Consider the following 23,381-nt stretch of genomic DNA (forward strand, 5'->3'; position numbering starts at 1 on the left):
CCAAAAGAACAAAACCATTTTTAAGTTGTCCATTTAGGTCTGTAATATACTGTATTAATTGTAAGATTATGTGTATTTTCAGTTAACTATAGTCAGATGCAATTACATTGTTACTGTGCCTCAGATGTAATCAACTCTATCTGTGTCTGTAAAGGTGTGAACCAAATGGCCCATACAGATGTATGGCCTAGAGAAACTGAATGGCCCATAGGTGTATGGTCCACAGAAACTGATTGGTTTGAATGACAAAGAAACAGCATTGCTCAGAGTAGATTGCAGGGTAGATTGATCTCCTGTGGGAGGCCCTAACAGTTTTCTATTGTTTGTAGCCCATTTGTCTTCATGTATAAAGTTCTGTCTTACAAACAGAACTTTGGGTTAAGATTGTTGAAGGGCGACATGCGAACATCACTGCTGAAGGACTGCTACACTACAAACCTTCAATAAATTCTTCTCCCCACAAGAACTCTGGTCAAGCTTACTTATTTTATGTATTGGAGACATCTAATACATAGGCGAGCCACCCAAACCACTGCTCGGCCAAATACAGCAAAATCTAACAATGTGCTTTAACAAAAATTTTAAGAAAATTGCCTTGTTTATCCACCAGATATGAGGTGAGCAACAATGCTTAAATTAAATTTTCAACCAGCCATATTACATGCTTTCAAAAAAACGTATCAACGATCCCCCTTTTTAAACTTTTTAACAGTAAGCATTTTGCAGAAAGATGGAGGCATGCCTGAGAAATAAATATACTAATTTGGTCATAACAGCACTGCCTGTTGAATTTATAAGGGCTATAATAAAGAGGTCTTGACGCTTCAGTGCACTGTCACGTCCATAACGTTTTAAAGGTTTAGTTTATTTAATATGACAATTATAAATGCAAATAACTTGAAACTTTATTTACAAAGCTAAATTATGTTTATGCTTATTAGGATAGACAATTCATCTCACTACTTTGCTCTGAACAACCATAATAATGCAGTTAGGGACGTGACCGTTACGGACGCTTCATATTAAATCATGCATATGACTATTGTGATCTGTTTCAAGACAGAAATGATTTTGGCCACTTCATTTCAAGTTTTGTTTTGTAGAAAGACTTTATTTAAAGTGAATTTCGTTTTGTATAAATTGTATCTTAATTTTAAATCAAAGTTTCATCAACCAATTGCCTGGATTTAATAAATAAGCAAATATAGCATGGAGGTGCGATCACTTGCAACACGTAAACTTGAGCGCGTCTCATAACTGAACAGAAACTCAACGTATGCCTCTCAAAAATATAGCCTATCTATAGAAAGATTGCAAAAATCAAAACGAAAAGAAATAGGCAACTCTCTGATTGTGTAATCTGTATGTGCTTTTTCCACCACCACGTCCCTTTAGAGGCTCGGTACGATCACGCTGACAAAATAATAATAATAATAGGCTAATAATATTGCGTGTCAATTATTTTGTCAAATCATTTTTATACGAAATAAAATGTGATGATTTTGACTCGCGACTGTGCATTAAAATCCATAAACTGGCCGAAAACCGTGCGATCATTTAGACACAAAAAATGTAGGCGTTACATGATTGCTAGTGACTCACATCTACGGACAATAATGTCCATCGGTTCACCTGACTGTGGAGGAAACCTTTTGAACTCCTATATGACAAACATTAATTTTTAATGTATTTTAATTGTGACTGTCTTCCGTAATAGTCTCTGCTTTAATGTTCCGTCTATGTGTTTATAGTATTACGTCCAAGTCGAGAGGCGTCCTGCAATTGCGCGAGGAACCTGATTGGTTTAGGCGCGAAACAGGCGCCCTCTAATTCGCTCGCGCTTCCTGTCATTCAGGCTCAGGTTTTGACAGCTGGAAGATAGCGCTATCTTAAAGCTAAACACCTACCACAACGACAGATGGAAAAAATGGTAAGATGATACTAAAAACCAATACTTCAATACTTTTGCATATTGAATTAAGATGTACAGTAAGATCCAAGCTATAAAAAAAACTAATTCATAATTGGGGGGGGGGGGGTCTTCAGAATCATTTCAGACAGTCTTCTTAATGTGAAAACACAGCCATTATGCGTCAACAAAAGTGCCACGATGGTTTGATTTTTGATTTTCCAAACAGATTCTATGTATTTCAGACGCGTCACATCCATAACAGGGTTTTTGTCACATCCATAACGTTCGTTTTTCCTCATAATACACTTCATAAAAATATATATATTTTAAACATTGATATTTTTTATGTTCAGCTAAGACCCCTTCATCATTGGATAGCAATATTTATACATTGGATTTAAAAGTTCACAGACTTTAAAGGAAATCGAACAGTATACCAAAAACTCTGTCATTTTCCGTCACATCCATAACGCATGCATATTTTCCTTTTTTGGGGGTGCTTAAATATATTTTAGAAAAACATATTTTGCCTATCAATTCCCCAGATTTGGTGCTCTGAGAATATGCATTTCCAATTTAAATATTGTAAGAAGTCTTTTTTTTCCGAGACATTTCACCTGTCATTATGAGTTCAAATGTCACATCCATAACGCTGGAATTACCCTAGTTCACAGCTGATGCCATAGAGGTGTAACAGTCATGCTGTCATCTTTATTTCATGTCACTGACAGGTGGTCTGACTCTAAATGTAGCTAATATTTTCCATCAAGTTGCTCTTGGGTTAATCATTATCTAGGCACCCACGACCCAGATAAAGCTTAACCACAGCTATGGGCTTGATATTCATAATGCGTAACAAATCTCATTAGAGGCCTGCTGATCTAGGATCATATTTGTGATGTTTATACCAGTTCAGGTGATTGCATTATGACACCGGGATGTTACCTTTGTCATAATCCTTTTAGTTGTGTTGCCAGAGAAATTTGATCCAGGCCATGGACTCAAGGGGAGCCGTTATTGAGATAAACACGCCTCTCGATCAGGAGGATTTTGCTCATCAAGAGTTACCCAGCAGGTTCTGAAAATGACACTCAGTCAGCGCTGATCTCATAAAAGCATATTCAAAGCAAAAACCAAATCCAGCCCTGACTTCAAAGTGTTTTTCAAAATAATTCCTGACATTGACTGAAATCTGTGTTCCCCAGCAGAGACGTAACAAATCCAGATTTTCAAATAACTGACTTCAAGGACTCTCAGACAGGTCTATTTATACATAATAATAAGATATGAAAAAGATAAATGTAAATTAAGAAGATAAATACACATTTAAAAGATTAATACATAATACAACATACAAATTAAATACAAAATAAAAATATATAAATTACATATTTCAGTATGGCTGCTTGATTATGGCAACAATCATAATCACGATTATTTAACATGATTATTGGTGGAAGATATGATAAAAGATATTATATAACGGGAGATATTTCATGATGCGAGTCATTTTAAATGTCAGCAAAATTTCACAATTATCAATACTTCAGCAAAAACTAATATTAGGTTAATTAATGTAAGGAAAAAGTCCTCAAAACAGTTACAGAAGACAAGTAAGCAGTCAGCAATACAATAAAAACAAAGAAACTAAATTACAAACAAAACCAAGAAAAAAATACAACAGAACAAAATTACAAATTAAATAAACAGTGCTTTATGTTTTTCAGCAAGATGTACTTACAGTGGTATTCAGATAAATTGATAAATTCAGATAAATTGATAAATTAAGATAAATTGAATAAAGTAATCAAATGTAAAATAACACTATACATTAAATATAGACTAATCCTTATTAAAACTACAGTTTATTCATTCAAGAGCAGTGAGTGATTTTATCTTTGTCTTTTGTTGTTTGATTAACAATAATGACTACAGCAGATTTATTAGGCTGCTGTCCCTTTAAGGGCTAATGCACAGACCCAATATACTGTTACATAGCGCTCTTTCTCAGTGTTTACATTCACTTAAGACATAACTGACTGTGTGTGATGAGGGGGGTGTGGTTTTGCGGAGTTTGCAGTTGGAGAGTGAGGGAGGAGCCGAGCGGTGAGTAAGTGGGTCAAGTGCAAAATGACGAACACCTGTCTCTGATTGCAGTAATTGGCGTGAGTAGACCACATAAAAGCTCGCTGGTGCAGGAGAGCGAGGGAGAGAAGGACTGGGGACTCGCATGAACACTCACGACCTGCTGGCTGACAAATGGACTGAGTTTGCACATCGGAGAGAGTTTTATGAATGGACTGAGTTTAAACATCGGGAAGAGTTTGATAAAAGAGGACTGAGAGCTGAGCCCAGCAGGAAAGAGTGTCTTATATTGTGCTGTAGTTTTACCTACGGTGAACGCGCATGTGGCGTACCTTTTCTTTGTTTTGTGTTTATTTAATAAATTGTATGAGTCCCCTTTACGCCGACCCTTGTCTTCTTTCATCCCTCACAAAGAACCATCGTTACACTGTGTTTACGAGGATACTTACCAAAATGGCATTTTGACATATTTGTGTGTAGGCGTTTTGACCATTTAGGCAAGAATCTGAAGCCCATTGAATACATCGCTTATGCGTGTTCCACCGCGTCTTGGAGCGTGCGCACAGGAGGCCATCTAGGGAACTCTATATCTTTCGGGACTTAATACGGTTTTAATAACACTGTTTAATATCAAGCACGTCCCGCAGTTTAGCAAAAGTAGACTGCATTTTACAACACACTCATTTTGCTGATTTGGTTGTCAAGTTTGGGCTTTTGGGGAGGAACGAAAGCACACCACTGTGAAGGAAAGGACGGTGCACGGGACGGAATAAGGATGCTGCACAATAATTGATTCATGCCGATTATCTTGTTTTCATAATCGTTGGAAGCCAAAATTGAAAATGAAAAATTAGTTAAGATTAATCGCACCGCCCTAGTTTTTAGACCTCATTGCTAACCCCCTCCCCTCCAAATACTAGCCCGCTTCCACTCTTCAGGCAAACGCATCAGCAAGCTGGATGGTTGCATGGATGGTTGGATGGTCTCAGTGTGATTTCTGTCAAAAGCTGTCTGGTGCAAGGATTCAATAGAAAAGCTATTTGCACTTGAGTACACGGTCTGACCTAGAGAAGCTATGAGTTCAAAACAAGGAATGACCAGACACAGCGGTCCACCAGGACCGCCTAAGCATTTACCTGCCTCCCATTGAGAATGAGTGCTAAGAGAGGGTGGACCGGTGTAGTACACACTGCTGAAGGCACAGAAATGCAGCAGAACATGCCTCACGGTTGCACCTCGGCATGTCATCTTCTAGCCTCCACACAGCAAGTCACTTTGCAATTCTCATTTGGGGTAACTGCATGAGATTGTGTGTTTGTTCACTGGACCGACGATTAACTCTGACTCGTCTTGGCTATTGGATTTGACCATTATTGCTGAATTTATGAGTGTTTGGTCAACATTTTCTTCAATTCCCAGTGTAAATATTGAATATAATAAGGTGTTTGTGCCGCAGGGAGAAAGTAGTAGATTGTGAAGCATACCAAGAAAATACATGTGAGGCTGGATCATATTCAGTTAGAGGAAACAAGAAGAAGAAAAGATAAAAAATGAACAGTGTTTATAGGCATATAAAATGCTTATCGGCCTTTAACGACGGCTGTTTCTCATGACACAGATGAGAGAATCTAAAGCTTTTCAGATGAAGGTATGACAAATAAACTAATTACTCAATTTATGAATTAAGAAGATGGCAAGATAAGCCAAAAAGCTTACAGCTGACCGTTCAGGGTTAATGATCTGTCTAATCTAGAAATCCCACCGGGCAGTCCCTACCAGAAATCCCTCTCACACACCCCAAACACATGCACTAAAAGATAAGCAGGGTCCAAAATTAACCACACACCTGAAATATATAGATAATCCTTACCGTCAAAACTGTATGCTATGCAATGCTATACTATATCACACACCAGCCACATTCTACAGCCATCAGTGACATTTATTTCAGTCACCACACCGGTTTGCTATTTATCTACCAGAATAGCAAATGAGTGGGAACGCAAACATTCTTCTGCTGCCCACATTACGACTGTAGACCAAAATCAAACCCTGACAGATCAACAAAGGCCTCTCAAATAATAATAAAAAAAGCGTAAGTGCATTTTTAAAATACCCATCATATTCAAAATTCACACATTTGTATGGAAAAGTATTATCAGCGTTTTTGAAATCCTTTTTACTGTAAGTGAAAAGGATATGGCTTTCAACAACTATTGATACTGTATAATTTATAGCGATCGACAGATGAATTAATCAGATGATATTTGGCCATTTTGAAATTATTCTATTAGAAAAAAATAGGATCACTTAGCTGATTAACAGAAGCATTTTTTTTCCAAAATTTCCTTATAAAATGGAAAACATATTTTGAATGAATTTGAGCAAATTTTAAGAGGAAATTTTGTTCACATCTTTTCGTTAGCCAACATTATATAACTTATAATTTTTTAACATAATTATAAATTATGACCAGAGAAATGGAATGTTGGAACGAATGGAACCCATGAGTTCTACAGCTCAATACATTTTTAAGGATCAACTCTTTCGACAGAATGTGAAGCTGGTTTCTGATCTGCTCTGACAGACAGGGGTCACTGAGCGCCACCATCTGTCTTCAAAATTCGCCTGTCTGAAATCTGGCCACCCCTAAGATACCGACCTCGAAGAAATGACACAATGTCTTTGTGATCTTGCAGAACCATAAAACGTGAGCACCTTCGATAGGTTTTTTGTGTTTTTTTAAGATGATTAACTGGAGGTGAGATAAGTCTGAACGTCATACCACCTCCATCTCCCTCACAACACCCTCCTTTTGCACTTTCTGAGATTGGGCTGGTCTTCTCCAGCAGTGTCTAAGCCTCGTCTCTCTCCTTTAATCTTCTCACGGCTCAAAGCGGTCTTTAGATGTGAGCAGCTCTACACTCAATCCAAGCTTTCAAAGCAATAGAAGTGAGATACTTTAGGTTTTTAGGCAAAACCTTCACAAATATCTGAGATTACCACCACACAGGCAATGACCAGACTAATGGTCAAGCAATTTAGCAATCTGAAACAGAGCACACAGAATTAGGAATGAACAAGTGTCTCCATAATCTAGGCTAGTTAGGTTAAGAAGATCAGAGTTGTAAGATCTTCAAGCCATGTCGAATGAAGAGCAAAAGCTTCACTTGTTATTTCTATGAACGGATGATCTGCCAGGACGCAATCAAAGAATATTTTCCTGCAATAGTAATGTCAGTTTTTGCCATCTCTTCACCTACAGAGCGCATTCAATGTATGTCTGCAAAACAACACTCTGTTGTAGCGCATCCCGAGGGACAATAAACAATAGCGTCTGCTGCTGAATACCAACAAAGCGTTCCTTTACAAGCCTCTTTTTCAGCAGGGGGCTATTTTCAGGAAGGATGGGTGGAGGCCTGGGTAACAGAGTCATATTTCCCTTTAAACTTTGGAGATTAGATTGCAGACCTTCCAAACAGTGACCGTGATAATCTACTGTGACTTCTTCCATCACGATGGAAATCTTATTCTGTAACAGAGGCTTGGAAAATTGTTTGAATTCCAGAATGACTTACTGAAAACTATTTTCATATAAAACCCATGATAAAAGTCATTTTACACATACCACTGCTGGGAAAGTCAACTTTTAAACCACAATCGTTCCGACTGACAGCGTTTTCTTGTTGGAGAAGTTTGCGTATCTCAGGTTCAGTCACTGCAGTGATTTCTGAATTACTCAGAGGACAGCGAAATGTATTTATTTATTTGGTGGCGTTATCGAGGTGATCTGGGAACAGTGGAATTGCCTGGTGAGGGAATGCTGGAGCTTATCAGGGAGTGCCAGGCGGTCGAAGAGGAAGTGGAGAGTCAGAAAAAGGAAAGGCCTAAATGCTGTCTCTTCCTTAATTTATTGCTCTCTCTCCTCACCTCTCCCTCTGTCTCCCACCCTCCTTCTACTTTTCCATTTTTCCTTCCTGTATTTCAAAAGAAAACACTACAGTTATTTGCAAAATAACTTATGATCTTAAAGAGAACCGTTTTCCCAACACTACAAGATATAAACACCTTTTCCTCAGAATAAAAGGGCTTCAGTGTAATACAAGCCTTTAAAAGAGATATTTTACCCATTACAGACTATTTCAACATTGGTTTAAAAAAAGTGACGTCTTTTTTGTTCCTTGGACGTTTACAGTTAGTTGTCGAATCCATTCAAAACATCGGGGGGAGGGGCTTGATGCACAGTCAGATTGCATGTGAATGTTGAATGTGAAAACCTTTTCATTCCAAAGGGTTCAAATACTTTTTCTTGCCACTGTGTGTGTGTGTGTGTGTGCATATTTTGCATATGTTGTCATTAATCAATTTTCTGCAAATGTTTCCCTTACCTTCAAGGACCTATAATCTATATGGTATATTCTTAAGTGCTCTTTGTCTGACTGGCTTGGAAAAGTCAATGTCTTCCACTGGTTTTGGATCAATCTAAAAACAAAGAGGGTTTGTAAGTTTACTAATCTGCAAGTATCTACTTTTAAAAGGATTAATACAGGGTTATATTAACCCAACAACAAACCTAATTTTGAAATGTATGAAATTAGTAATAAATGGCACATAGAAATTAGTTTACTAGCATACAGTTAGAAATGTAATTTACTATTTGCATACATACAGACTGACCCAGCCATGCAAATGCAATGTAAACTAATAACCTTACCGGGCACCTTAGCGACAAACCATAATGATTTGCTTAAGCTTCACCAAAAACAAGAAAACTATCATCCACATATTTTGATCAAATGTTCCCAACCTTTCCGCTAAGAACGTTATTGTTAATCATCCAGACTGCGACATGCTTTGACCACATTTCTTGCAGTATCGACCAGGTAATGATAGTCATCTGGATATGACACTTCAGGTAAACGAACGTTTAATGTTCTGTGTGAAAAGTGTGCACCTCAAAGTAATTCCACATCATTGGTTATTTTCCGTTTTTGTAAATACCTTAACAGTTCCATTTATGTTAGAAGTACGCGCTTGTTTTGACACATCCGTATTTTAAAAAAATGCCGCCACCGGAAATGCTTCAGGACCAGACATGCATTCCAACATGTCTGTTATGCTTATGTCCTTGAAATGGTCTATATGGTAGACTACACTCTAAAACTCTCCACAAGGCATTAGTATTTGAAAATACCTATACTATGCAGATACGAAAATCTGTGGGTCACCAGACAACTGTGTAGGGCATTTAATAAAAAAAAAACATCAATTATATATCGGTGTTATTTTTGGGTTATTTGTGAGCACCTTCAAACGCAAAATTAAAAATTAAAAAATGCAGTTTCACTATGGAGAACCACATAGGCCACCCAGTATTAAATTGATTGCCTATATGGCTTTTTAATTACATATGAGACATTTACACAGAGATTTAAGCATTATAATATAATAGATTCTCTTTTGGTAAACAAAGTTGTCAGTAATGGGACTGCAATGATGCATATCGAATGCAAATGCAAATTGGTACTTCATGTAATTACTTTTTATGGAGGGGAGAGCAGAAACTAGTATTCAAATCATAAAGCAGGGCATCTGAGAAGAAAAAGAGTGACACTATTGAGACAAATAGCATTAAAATTTTAAACATTAAAATGTAGAAATGCAGAGACTATTGTTGCTGTAATACAGCTACTGTAAGAGGCAATTGTTTTGTATTACTAGCAGCACACTAAAAAAAAAAGAAGAGGAGTTTAGAACTCACTCTTTAAAAAGATGATTAGTCAATCAATCAGCACTCACAGAAACCCTCTTCCTATTAGGATTATCAGTTTAAGCTCGAAGAAAGCACAATTATTTCCAGGCTGAAGGGTCCACATGGCGAACACTTTGACCAATCATATAGTGCATGCCTTTAATCAGTAGCAGAGTAATTATGACAGTACTGTGGTGCATTGTGTGTGTGTGTCTGTGCGTGTGTGTGTGTCTGTGCGTGTGTGTGTGTCTGTGTGTGTGTGTGTGTCTGTGTGTGTCTGTCTGTGTCTGTGTGTGTGTGTGTGTCTGTGTGTGTGTGTCTGTGTCTGTGTGTGTGTGTCTGTGTCTGTGTGTGTCTGTCTGTCTGTCTGTGTGTGTGTGTCTGTCTGTCTGTGTGTGTCTGTCTGTGTGTGTCTGTCTGTGTGTGTCTGTCTGTGTGTGTCTGTCTGTGTGTGTCTGTCTGTGTGTGTCTGTCTGTGTGTGTCTGTCTGTGTGTGTCTGTCTGTGTGTGTCTGTCTGTGTGTGTCTGTCTGTGTGTGTCTGTCTGTGTGTGTCTGTCTGTGTCTGTCTGTCTGTGTCTGTCTGTCTGTGTCTGTCTGTCTGTGTCTGTCTGTCTGTGTCTGTCTGTCTGTGTCTGTCTGTCTGTGTCTGTCTGTCTGTGTCTGTCTGTCTGTGTCTGTCTGTCTGTGTCTGTCTGTCTGTGTCTGTCTGTCTGTGTCTGTCTATCTGTCTGTGTGTGTCTGTGTGTGTCTGTGTGTGTCTGTGTGTGTCTCTCTCTGGGGAGATGATGTTCCAGGAAGACAGCAGCCCTTCATCTCTTCTTTTAAAAGACTTAATTTTCAGCAGCACGTCAAGCAGCTAAACACTATTGTCAAGATGTACACAAAATGAGGTATGCAGTACACACAGAGATGGAATACCAAAACACAAAATACCATGAAATATCAGTTGATAAATACATTCATCAACCTGTATTGCATCATTTTTTTCATTGCAAAAAAGGCAACAAAATACAATTTTCATACAACAAGACTGCAGCCAGACCAGTCTCTAGAATTGCACAATATCTTAATAGTAATACTTTTCCTATCCTTTTTGTTTTCAAATGTTAATTTTATGATTTTAAAGTTATGATTTTAAGGAGGTCTGCCTCGTGTGAAAGAGCTGAGAGTGCTGCTATCTGAACCACAGTGACTAAATGTAAGGTGATCGCCGCAGTCTTTTTGCTCTCTCTCCATCTGTGATTGTGGCAATTTGATCAGACAACCCAGGACAAACTTGCGTACGTGCCGTGCCCCAACAACTTCAGTAAGCAAGTTCCATACTCAGCTTTGCTGTATTAATAAATAATTCTTAAGATGTTCCATTTTAAGACTTTTTGCAGATGTTCTCTGCACAGTCAGTCATGAGAATTAAATGTCATGAGATTTACCTTAATTCTGTCACCAGAAATAGAAACCTCACTCGAGGGACAAATTTCCTTCATGGGTGAACAACTTATCACCTGCGTGAAGGTTTGACAGCTGTATCACTCAACAGAGCTGCACTATCATTCACAGCCAAAACATTGAAGCTTCAAAAGAAAAATGTGAAAATTAATCTCCAAGTTCATTTGCGACAGCTGAATGCTGAATAATGTGAATCTGAAGGTGTATCCTGGAAAACCAGTTACAGTTACGCTAAAATGTGTGAGATGCTAAGTACTACCGTGCACACAATCCTCAGGCGGCGTAGTAATCCTCTGTAACTGTGCATTTCAAATCTTTCATGTCTTTATAAAGCTTTGAAGAAAGATTTCAATGTCACCTCCAAGTTATCAACCTGCACAAGATGTAATATTGAGTAAGGTGATTTGGAAAAGCAAAGGATACCTTGGCTTTGATGGTAAATACCTTGAGTCTGCATTTACGCTGATCTCAAGTTCAAGAAAGCCAACTCAGTTTTCTGAAATGTAAAGACCTTTAATCCTTAACCAATAAAGGAATTTCTCATTCTGATTTTCTCTTTATATTATTAGTAACCTGAGATGCAGGCAAACCAAAAGATAAGATATTCTTATCAATGACAAGTGCAATAAATGACAACAGCTGCTTCACATTACATAAAAACAAGTCACAAAAAAGTATTGTTTTTGAAATGTCATATCAGCTAGTCAAATTTTTAGAACGTATTTTATTGAGTATTCCCTCCACACACACACTCAAACAGTATCTGTGCTTATTCTGTGCGTGTCCTATTCTCGGATTAAACCCACTAGCTAATTTGCTGATTCTTCGCAATGTTGGATAATCCAACCCTAATCCTCGCAGGCTCGATTATACAGTCAAATCTGGCGCTCAGAATCTTTGTTTTTAATAGGCACCTCACTTCAATACTCTCTGATCCAGTCATTGCCTGCTGGTAGTTCCTCACATCCTCTGCTCGATCTATTACAACACATCCATTTATCATAGAAAGAGTCTTCTTTCAATTGCCCACTGACCCCAGAGAATATTTGTTCCCAAAAGACTGCCAGCATTCAGTTTTAATTGTATACTAGACATCTTGACTGTAATGAACAATTAAAATTCATAATTCATCTAACAATTATCAGCAACTGGCTATTGTGTAACTTAAAATGGATAGCTGCAGTCCAGATAAGCTGATACATCATTTCCGTACTATACATCTACGATGATCCAAAACATTATGACCATCTGCCTATTTATGCTGTTAGTCCTCCGCATGCTTCCAAAACATCTCTGACCCACCGAGGCATGGACTCTAAAAGACCCCTGAATGTGTCCTGTGGTAAATGGCACCAAGACATTAGCAGCAGGTCCTTCAAGTCCTGTAGGTTGCAAGGTGGAACCGCCGTGGATCGAACTTGCTCAATTGGACTGAGATCTGGGGAATTTGGAGAACAGGGCAACTCCTGAACTCTTCATCATGTTCCTCAAACCATTCCTGAACAATGTATGCTGATTGGTATTTTTACTTTTGGAAGAATTCCATAAATCTCAGAGAAATGCTTCACTCTCAATCATTCCCAATCTCATTAGTGTTCAGAACCTCTCGAAGGCTGTCGTTGTGAGAAGCAGCAGGTTTAAAGGTGAAACTGTTTAAATGAACATTCACAGGTTTCCATCAAGTGCTCAATTATGTATCACACAGTAATTAGGAGCCTGAATTATCGATAGTGGAGGGGAAAAGCAGGCCTGCTCCTGACAGCTCCGGCTATTTTTACACTGATGGGGAGAAGATGAACTCCCTGGTGCGCCTCCTGTACTGATTATTTCTGAGTGGTGAGTGGGAATGAATGGCTAATGACAGGGACTGCCAGAAATGGATTGGGCACAGAGTGAGAACAGGACATCTCTCTCACTCACTTTAATGTGTTTTTTAAAAGTGACGCTCTGTTGGGGAACCCTGGGCTATTATTTCCATAAGTGTTTCCACAAATGTCAAGAGCAAACTGGGAATGGAGGGATGCACGGAGTGCTGCCTGTATAAATTAGGATTAAAATGGATGGGGGGAAAGATAAAGTGAAAAAAAAAAATTACTCCAGAGATTGCGGTGGCAGAACATCGAGAAAATTATCTGTGCTCGAGCTCAGAGGAACATGTTACAACATACAGGGGAAATAAAAATATTAAATTTGATGCAAAGTCGGGTGAGTGACAATCGAAAACCTGGGCTTAACTGAAAATTCTGGGATCTACTGGAGTAGATGTGAGAATTTGGACTGGATGGAATACCGATGGCCTCAGGCGTGCTGTAATTCACACACTGCAAGACTTCAGAATTGAGCAAAGCATTCTGGGATAGAAGATGTTTTCACATTGCGATCAGGTGTCAAATAGAGATCCAACTTTGAACGTAGACATGATTTTGGGTCGCTGATTTATCTACACCATCTCAAATGCACACACACGACATGCATGTCCCTGCATGTACTAATGCATACTGCCTTACCCTGGTTCAAATCTACATGCTTGATGTAGCTGATGGGAGCAGCAGTGTGTGAGATATTAGCTCGATATATACCGCAGAGATGCAGCATCACCCCAGGGCTTTCTTAGGAGGATAAAATTATCAAAAATTATCATTGAAATAGTCTATATGCATCGATTTCAAGAAATAAAAGCAGGGGCACATTCAAATATCTGTTATGTCTTGCATTAAGAGCAGACTGTAGAGCTGTGCAATTAAGAAATTAAATGCACATAAATGCAATGGCAAATTAGAGATTTTTAATTATTTTTTAGACATTTCAGTAAAAACATCTTTTTCTAATAACTGAGTTTTAAGAAGCCTGATCCACAAATGAGTGTTTTGTGTTTCACATTTCTGTGTGGCTCAAAAATCACTGCTAAAAAAAATCACCTGTGGATTCGCTAAGATGTCACTCGCTTCCAATTTAGATGGTGTAACACTTAATATACACGGTATGCAAGTGCTGCAACCACACTAGAACTCCTATTATAATCAAGGCAAAGACACATTGTAAATAAGAAATGTCTATGTACACGTGTATACATTCACACAAACGTTTGTTATAATGTGTATATTATACAAACACTTATACTAATAATAAAAATAAAAAAATAATTAAAAATTATGAATTACTATATTATCGAAACAGCCACAGCCCTAGCAGGCACATAGAACGAATACGAACAACATTTTCAAACCGAAACAATGCAACTTCTGCAAATGACAGCCAAAAATAACTCCATAATGAGCCAAAGAGGATCCACCTTAATTACTAAAGGATTTAAGGGAGAAAATCAATGACAGTAATGATCAGTCACTAATGAGGAAAGAAACACACTCACAAAATGTCAATGACGGTCACAGAGAGCCGAGCAGCAACAGCCTGAAATTTAATCACAATACCATTACCAATAAACACATTAAAATGTTAAGTTGGTCTCTTTATTGAAGACATTTTCCCACCATAAAACTGCAGGTTAGCAAATGCATTAAGTGAGTGTTTTGATGAAATTCATGATTGTTGCCCCACAACAAAGCAAATTTTCTTCATTTCCCTTTGTGTTTGCTCAGACTTGGCACAAGATGTGTGGCTGCTAAACAATAAGGTTTAGATCTAAACATAGTAAGCTCATTTTGGAGCATTTAACCCTTCACACTGCTAATGAAAGTGCATGAAACAAGAGGTCAGTGCCTGAGGCTTGGCCCCCTGATCAATCCCCCCTATTTAAACTATTACTACTTGTGTGGGGCAATGGCCATTCGGTCACTGCAACTTTAGAGGCCAAAAAAAAAAAATGTTTGCTTTGGATTTGTGGACCTCACATTGGACTAAACTAAATGTGTTATTCAGGAACAACCCATTCTCCCGGCACCCTTGATTGAATTACATTAACATCTTTCCTGTAAATCATGGAATGGAGATGGAAACCACATGAAGTGGAATGGAGAATTAAAATGCTAATTCAATTATTGTTCAGTTCATAGTTAGTATTGTGAAACAGCTCTGACAGTGTATGCGTCTTGTCTGTGAAAGCCCGATGGGAGGATAAAACCAGCGAGACAGAGGGTCTTTACCTCTGAGCTGTCATTAACATAATGAAGTCTTAGCACTCCAAAACACTGGTGTGTGCCAGTGATTCTAACACTCCCTCTGAGAGTATATAATTACAGCTTTGAGAGCTGCGGCAAAATTATTGTTATAGTCACCAGAATGTAAACACCAGTTCAGGACCCTTCAGTTCATGTCTGAAGAACGAGTGTGTAATTATATGTGAAGACGACTGTTCTCAAAGGTTATAAATGACTGTGTGCAGGGTGTGTTTTTCTCTTACAGTAATGAGGTTGAAGCTTTACCCCCGCGCACGAGCTGAAATTGTGCTGATATTGTGCTGATGAGCTGTAAAGTATCGCTTTCTGTCCTCTAATGGCTGATGGGATGACAGGTGGGCATAACCTCAGTGACAGCTTACTTCTGATTCCTTCTCTAACCTCTTCCTTTCTCTCTCTCCATAATAATACAAATCTTTTTTTTCTCATTGTCTTGCTAGTCTCTGGCTAGACAGACAGATATTTACATTAAAGCCAATCCCAGAATGCATTGCAATATGCTCTGTGAAGAATAAATCCAAGATGGTGAATGAAACAAGAACAATTATAATTATAAATAAATGTATTATTTCTTTCATTAATGAGAAGTATAAATTAAATCAGTTTAGTGTAGTTTATATGGACTATTTTACCCAATATTTGTGAGTGCTTCTGTATGTGTTTTTACTTGTTGAGCTAACAGTGTGATTAGGGATACATCAATATGAAAATTTTGGACGATACCGATAACACTTTATATTTGAAAGCCGATAACAGTTATAATAGCCGATAAATTTAAACCATTTTTTATATATAATAATTTTTATAGAATTTTTGAGAACCTGTTTACAAAAACAAAAGTCTCAACATTAAAAGCCATGTACCAAGCACACAATTAAAATTATGTTCTCATGACAGACTTGCAAGCTCCCCTAATAGTATTTTGCTTTTTGAAGTGATTCCAATCATATTTTAAGCAATTCAAAAACATCATGGTGAAAAAAAGCTCATCTGAAGTGGCTCAGCTAAAGGAAATAATACCTTATTTATCGGCTTTAATATATCGGCCAAATTTTCTTATCGGGTCAATAACAATAACATTAAAAATGAACATATATTGGCCAATACCGATATGGTGCCTTATTGTGATACTCTAACAACATGTTAACAGCAAACCTTTTTTGAAATCATTTGATCACTCAATCTGCAGTCTCTACGGCTTCCCACAACTAAAGATTTTTAGTCGACTAGTAGTCGTTCACTTAAGCCATAAGTCAACTAGTCGAACATTAATGATATTCATTTAATTAGGCATCAAAAATTGGTCAGAGTTTCAGGGCTGAGAAAGAATTTAACATTGCTAACATTGTTTTACATTACAGAAAAATACTAAACCATAATAATGCACATAAACGCTCACAAAAAGCTTGCCACCGCGCACCGGCAAAAGTAATGATTATGAATGTGTCAGAAAAACAGCAAGGAGACTGTCTGAACATCTTAAATCAAAGTTTAACATGTCATGCAGTAAAGCGTGGTACTAATTTAGCTTCCACACTCGAACACTTGGATATGAGCCGAAATGCTGGTATTTTCACATTTGTTTAAATCTCAGTACCGAAAGCACTACTCTCGTGTGCTATTCAGTATGCACTATTTGTGTGTTGCATGGAGCTGCTGTAGAGCGTTCCAAGTCACTGAAGTAAGAGGTTCTATGACGGTTAGGATGCTGCACACTTAAGTTTTGGCACAAGGCTTATGCAACCAAAAGAACAATTCTCACAACTTATACAAAAAAAAATCATAGAAATGACTGTATCCTAGGTACTATATTGTATGATAATACAATATAAATAATATTTTTCACTAGAATACAATTTTAGATGCTACCATATAGGTCAATGTTTTAAGTTAAAACATTTCTGACAGTGCAAACAGAGAACTGCAGGTACAAAGGAACGATCTGGCAGACAGACAGAAAGTTGCTCTCACTGCATTTCAGGACTGGATGATTCCTAACCGGCCATATGAGATTACACTGGATTTCAGCAGTGGTAATTACTCTGTCACTTCCTCTACAGGCGCTCAGCTAGCTCACTAAGATTACTCTTCGCCGGAGTTGCATTAACTAGATTTTCAGGATTCATTTAGTTTCATATCAATAATTTTGATGCAAAGTTATCAAAAGAAAATCAAAATTTCAAAAGCAAGGGTGAAGAAGCTAAGTGAAAGGTAAGGACAATCAATATTGTGATGGTAATAGGAATGCAATATCCAATCAGAATATTATTTAAATTAATTGGTTTCATGTAACGATTTGCAAGTCTTTTTAACAACACACAATGGAACTTCAAGAATGAATTGCACCAGCTGACATTCATTTGTACGCGCTATCTGTGTTGTTTCAACGTTTTCTAAAGGAATTATGCAAATTAGGAAATGGTGCAAAGATACTCCCAAAAATTGCAATTTGCCTTAATTTAAATATGCATGGCTTGGTTAAACTGGACTGTAGGTTGCTAGTGAATAAGACATATGTTGGCTCTGAAATGCATCACACTCTGTTTCTCTCACTAAGATATTATTATTATATGAGTGAGAATCTGTGCCTGAGAGATGACAGGAAGGAGTCTCTGCGTCTGACCTCAGTGTCTCAAGTCATGAATTGTTACACATATTCCTGTTAGACCAGACAGAGAGCAGAGTAAAAGCATCAACACACCGTCACCCCGCATGAGTTCAGTATAGACTAAACCGATACATCGGCCCGACAGCCTGCCACAACAACACATCAAGATAAATTGAATGATAAATGGACAGACACACATTGGTGTTCTGAGCTGCACTTGGACTATATGATCTTATCCAATTTAATAAATAATAATAATAATAATAATATTAATAATTGACTCAAATATATTGATTTATTTATTTTTCTTAATAATGATTTAGGCCAGTGGTCTATACTGAACATAGTGAACTAGATTTATGTGTGCAATAGTGGAATATTTATTCTTACTTTATCATGCTTTGTCAACACAATGGCACATCAAAGGACAAATTGTGGTATGTGGGTTCAGTTACTATAAATAAGTACAACTGTTCTACAACATCATCACTGTACAAGCTATGTGACGTAAAAACATCTCTGGTAACACTTTATTTTTATGGTCCCTTTTGAACATTCTATTGACTATAAGTAACTTTGCAACTACATGTCAGCTTATTCTAACCCTACCAGTCTACTAATACTCTACTAACACTCTAATGAGAGTTAGTAGACATGTAGGTGCAACATTGCTCATCTGTCAACAGAATGTGTTAAAGGGACCATCAAAATAAAGTGAAACCACTTCTCCAATAGGATGTGGCATGACTTTTTAAAAATGGATTATGATGCCATTACGCATGTGTAAGTGTATTTCCAAGAATGTCAATAGGCCAAGAAGAGAGTTGGGAAAGTCGCCCACTAGTTTTCTCATGACCCCAGACCGCACTGAGCACGTTCCTCTGGGGACACAGCACTGAGAGAGGGACTCCTCTCGCTTCCGTATATGGGACATCCTGATACACAACACAAACCACATCTCAAACCCTAACAAACATGGCAAAAATGAAAAATTATAACTGCAATGAGCCCAAAATGTGTTTGGACACTTCAGTCACACTTTAATGTATGAATGAAATTGCATTAGAAAAAATATCAAACCAAATGGCAATTGCAAACAAATGATGCAAAAGCATTTCTCAGAACCAACTTTTCTGATACTTTCAAATAGCTACATAAAATTATTTCTTAGAGTGAGTTTTAGTGGATTTCTGAAGCCAGTCCCTCTAAATTTCATACAAGGTGTAGAAATCACATTAATTACGGACATGAAAGTGTCCAAATACTTTTTGTCTTAATTTTAAACATTAAATCTATTCTTTTAACATATTAAACATGAAAATCTTTTTATTATTATTTAACAGATAGTTAAATTGTAATCTGATGCAAAGACATTCAGACATTTTAAGTGTGGCTTAGTGGCCAAATACTTTTTCGGACACTTTAAATCAATAAAGTTTTCAGCAGCAGTCGTTTCTGTTGGAACTTGGAGTTGTTGCTTTGTTCTTCTATATCTAAATATAAAGACAGGACAAACAAAACCTTTTGAATTACCCATGAAATTACTTTGTTCTTACCAGTGTCGCCAAAAGGTCAACAAGGGCTTTTACCAAAAGCCACGCTTTGACTTGTACACGCTACCAAAGCAATGCAGGATTACAGTAACTTATGATGTTCTTCTGAACTAATTTTATCCCTGCCACCTGGGCTTAACACAGAAACCGGCGATGGAATTTTTTTGAGCTATTTTATTCCAGCGGGTTTAGTAAATCCTTGGTTTGCACTACAAATGTGAGACCTGCAGCAGATTTCACATTCAGTTCAAACTTTTCCTGCAGTTACAGTATTACAGACAATTAGTATACAAGTAATTTCACTATTCCTCACTCGCCTTGCCACCATCAACACTAATCAAGTTCTGTCCATTTTTTATACCTAATCAAGACAAGGAAATACCGAGCTGTTGTTAACCCATTTCATTTTCACCCACTTCCCTCATATCCAGGCACTGTAGAGAAGAGGACGCACCTGCAACAATGTGTTGTTCTGCATGTTTGCATGAGAAAACAATGAGAAGTACTCAGTGCTCCCATAAGTCAGATCCTGTTCCTTACAACTTCTACAGTATTACTACGGCACTCAGATCCAAACAATGTCAATTGTTTATACTTCACACAGAATAATTCAAAGAAAATTACATTATTGCCCAGAAAAGCAGCTTGTGAAATGATTCCGTAAGCAGCAGATGACCACACCCAGGATGAAACTATCTTATTCATGGAAATGTTTAGATAACAGTGTTTTATAAGGGCATGTGACTCAAGGGTTTACCTTTACTAATGCACGACACCAGGTAGTAATATTATGTGTTACGTTAATTTACTAACCTAGTTAAGAGGGAGGAAAAATACAGTATAACAAAATAAGCAAAATAATAAGAAAATTTTAAATTAGGCCTATATTAATTACATGTTATATTAATATTAAAATACACATACACAAACATTTACTAGCTATCTAAATGGGGACATTCCATAAACGTTATGGTTTTTATACTCTATTTGACTGTATATTCTATCCTCTTACACTAACCCTACCCATCACACCAAACTTTCAGCACATTTACATTTTTGTTTTTTTACTTTAATTTGCTACTTAATTTTTATACCAGATTTACAAATGAGGACGTCCCTAAGGGGAGGTTTCTGGTCACTTCTGGGTAAAAATTTGTCCCCAAAATATAGTAGGCACACACACACACACATTTAATTAGAAATAAAATAATATATAAACATTGTTATAATATGTAGTTTAACTAGCAGGTGCCTTTAATAACCTACATTGCCGGTCAATGTTCTGATTCTGTGCAAAACCGAGTTTATGGCTTACAGTTTTTACATTTGGACTGGATACCGCCAACAAAATCAAGAAATCGGCTTTTATAGGCTACATGATTTTTTTATAACAATATAAATATATACAGAATGTATTAATCATACTGTTGACTTGTAGTGTTGACTTATAGCCTAGTTGTTGTTGTTTTTTTATTATTCTTTGGACTCTGGAAACAGCCTTAATGAAACCGCGAACTAACGTTACACAGTTCGTGAAAACATGAAGTATTTCCATAACCAACGCACACAGAAACAGTTCATATAGTGGTTTAGAAGCAGCCTACCTGAAATACAGCAGAGAAATGTGAATATTGACAAGCAGGTGTGAAGTTTCGCTGCAGTTAGCGTCTCCATGGCTCAGCATGTGAAGTGTCCGCTCTGCGCGCGCTCGTCCGTATTAACACTGCTGCGCGTGAAGTAGATAACAGTTATCTACAAACTAATCAAAGACCTAGGGCTCTTTCAAGTGTGCTAAAACTGTGTGTTCTTCTCAGAACCAGCGATGTTCACCGTGAGAAGACCGACACTACTACATCATCCAAGCTAGAAATCATATTTCACTCCTCAGAATTCAGTGGTATGAGACCGAACAAGTGTCCGTTTGTTTCTCGGCGAATATCCCAATGAATTCTCTCAGAGAGTGCGGGAGTTTCTCTACGCACTACACAGCCAACGAGAGTGCGGTGAACACTAGCAGTACTATAGTTCAGTCCGAGATGAATGCACCTGCACTCGCGCGCAACGCCCCCCTGCGTGCACTGACACGTCATCGCTTCTGTTACAGGTGAATTCTACAAAAAAAAAAAAAAAAAAAACATAGATAGATAGATTTATTTATCATACCATTTAATGTATGATTATAAGAATGTTTATTGTGTTTTTAAAAACTAATATGAGTCACACTTTTATTACTTTTACATTACAATTTGTTTCCCTTTCACTACCAAGTCACTATCAAAACATTATATAATGTTCACAGATCAGTGATTCATGTACATACTTATGGTTAATATATGACTATGACTGCAGTCACAGTTCATGTCACATGGTATCTGTTACCCAGGTTGACTGTCCAGGTTTCATTTAACTCTTTAAAAGACCGAAGACCAACAAAAACACTATCAGGCTGCTCTAGTGTTGTTCAGTAAGACAGGACAGAAGCACTAATGTTGTGCATTTCCTTTATATCTCTTGAAATGATAATGCAACAGGACAGGGAGTGGGGCTTGTCACGGCGGTGCAGTGGCCTCAGCCCTCGGAGGTAAATACCTCCTCACTCCTGTTTCTTTAGGATGGCATGTTGCCATGGAAACAGGGCTGAGGTGGATGCAGTCGGACTGCTTGATCATTAGGGGCGGATGAGCTCAGTTCTGTGATTACACCCTGGGCCACTCGGACATGATCATGTGGTTTTGCAGTCAAAGCTAATATCTTAAATGCGCTCGACCACCTCGGGAAAACTGCATCCAGACAAAATTCAAAGAACAGGGTGAGCTGGGGTGTATGGGATAGAATAAACAGATGTTTAAACTACAATATAACATGTCCTTACACAGAGGGTCGTTTTTATTCTATAAACGACTATTAAAAAAGACACAAACACAACACATCAAAAGCATGTCCTATTGGCCATTCCCAAGGCAAAACTGACCGATTCAGAGCTGTAAAAGCTACGTCAGACCAAAGGGCAGTGCTGTTAGTCACACAGTTACACACAAGAACAATTTCAGAGCCACAATCATCTCACAGCTCCCAGACAAGCAAACAGAACAGATAATGACGTGAACATGAGCTGCAGTGTGATTAAGGTCCATCATCATCATTTATGACCACACATAGCTCACCCATAAACAACCAGGAGATAAGCATGAAAAATCATGAGGATTACGGATTTTAATTGACAATTGCATTGTTTAAAGTTATATAGGGAACATGAATCATTTGTATAGTGACTCGTTTATTTAACTTTATTTTATTTGTGAATAATTATTTTTATTGTTATTCTATAATATAATATAATATAATATAATATAATATAGTATAATATATAATATAATATAATAATATAAATTGGGCCACTTTTTGGTAAATCGTTTGGGACAATAATACAATAACATATATGCCTTTTCCATGTGTTTTTATGATTAATAATGACTGTTTTTGATAATTTTGTGATGAAATTATGCAATAAAATATAATTATTTAGGCCCTACATTTCTTGAAACATCAGCTGTGCCAACTTTTTTTGCATGAGCAGTTTCAGGTAAAATGGGCCAGTTGTTTAGGTAAAATGGGCAAGTCAAACTGCAAAGGGAAATAGTTGGCTAATTTATCCTCAATATTAATTTTAAAACACAATTGCTTATACAGCCACATGACATTTAAGCTGCATTAAACTAACATATTCATATGCGCCATTAAAAAAACATTTTGGGTGCAAACCCACATATTCAAATGTGCAATTAAAAAAGGCCATTTTGGAACAGCATCAGTAAACTGATGTCAGTGGTGTTTGTTTGTGTGTGTGTGTGTGTGTGTGTGTCTGGTTCACTATCTTTGTGGGGACTC

At 37.4% G+C, this 23,381-nt stretch overlaps 1 protein-coding gene across 1 annotated transcript in view; it reads right to left on the reverse strand.

Moving 5' to 3' along the window:
* Nucleotides 1-21,821, reverse strand: part of esama (endothelial cell adhesion molecule a) — a 45,623-nt gene extending 23,802 nt beyond the window's left edge. The window contains exon 1 of the mRNA XM_077242399.1: nucleotides 21,098-21,821. Within this exon, the coding sequence (XP_077098514.1) occupies nucleotides 21,098-21,167 (70 nt within the window). The 5' untranslated portion in view covers nucleotides 21,168-21,821. The remainder of the gene's footprint in view (nucleotides 1-21,097) is intronic.
* Between the last annotated feature and the right edge of the window lie 1,560 nt (nucleotides 21,822-23,381).

The sequence above is a fragment of the Siphateles boraxobius genome, unplaced genomic scaffold (genome assembly GCF_051911475.1).
Source record: "Siphateles boraxobius isolate OS27281-9 unplaced genomic scaffold, OSU_SipBor_1 25, whole genome shotgun sequence".
Classification (NCBI taxonomy): Eukaryota; Metazoa; Chordata; class Actinopteri; order Cypriniformes; family Leuciscidae; genus Siphateles; species Siphateles boraxobius.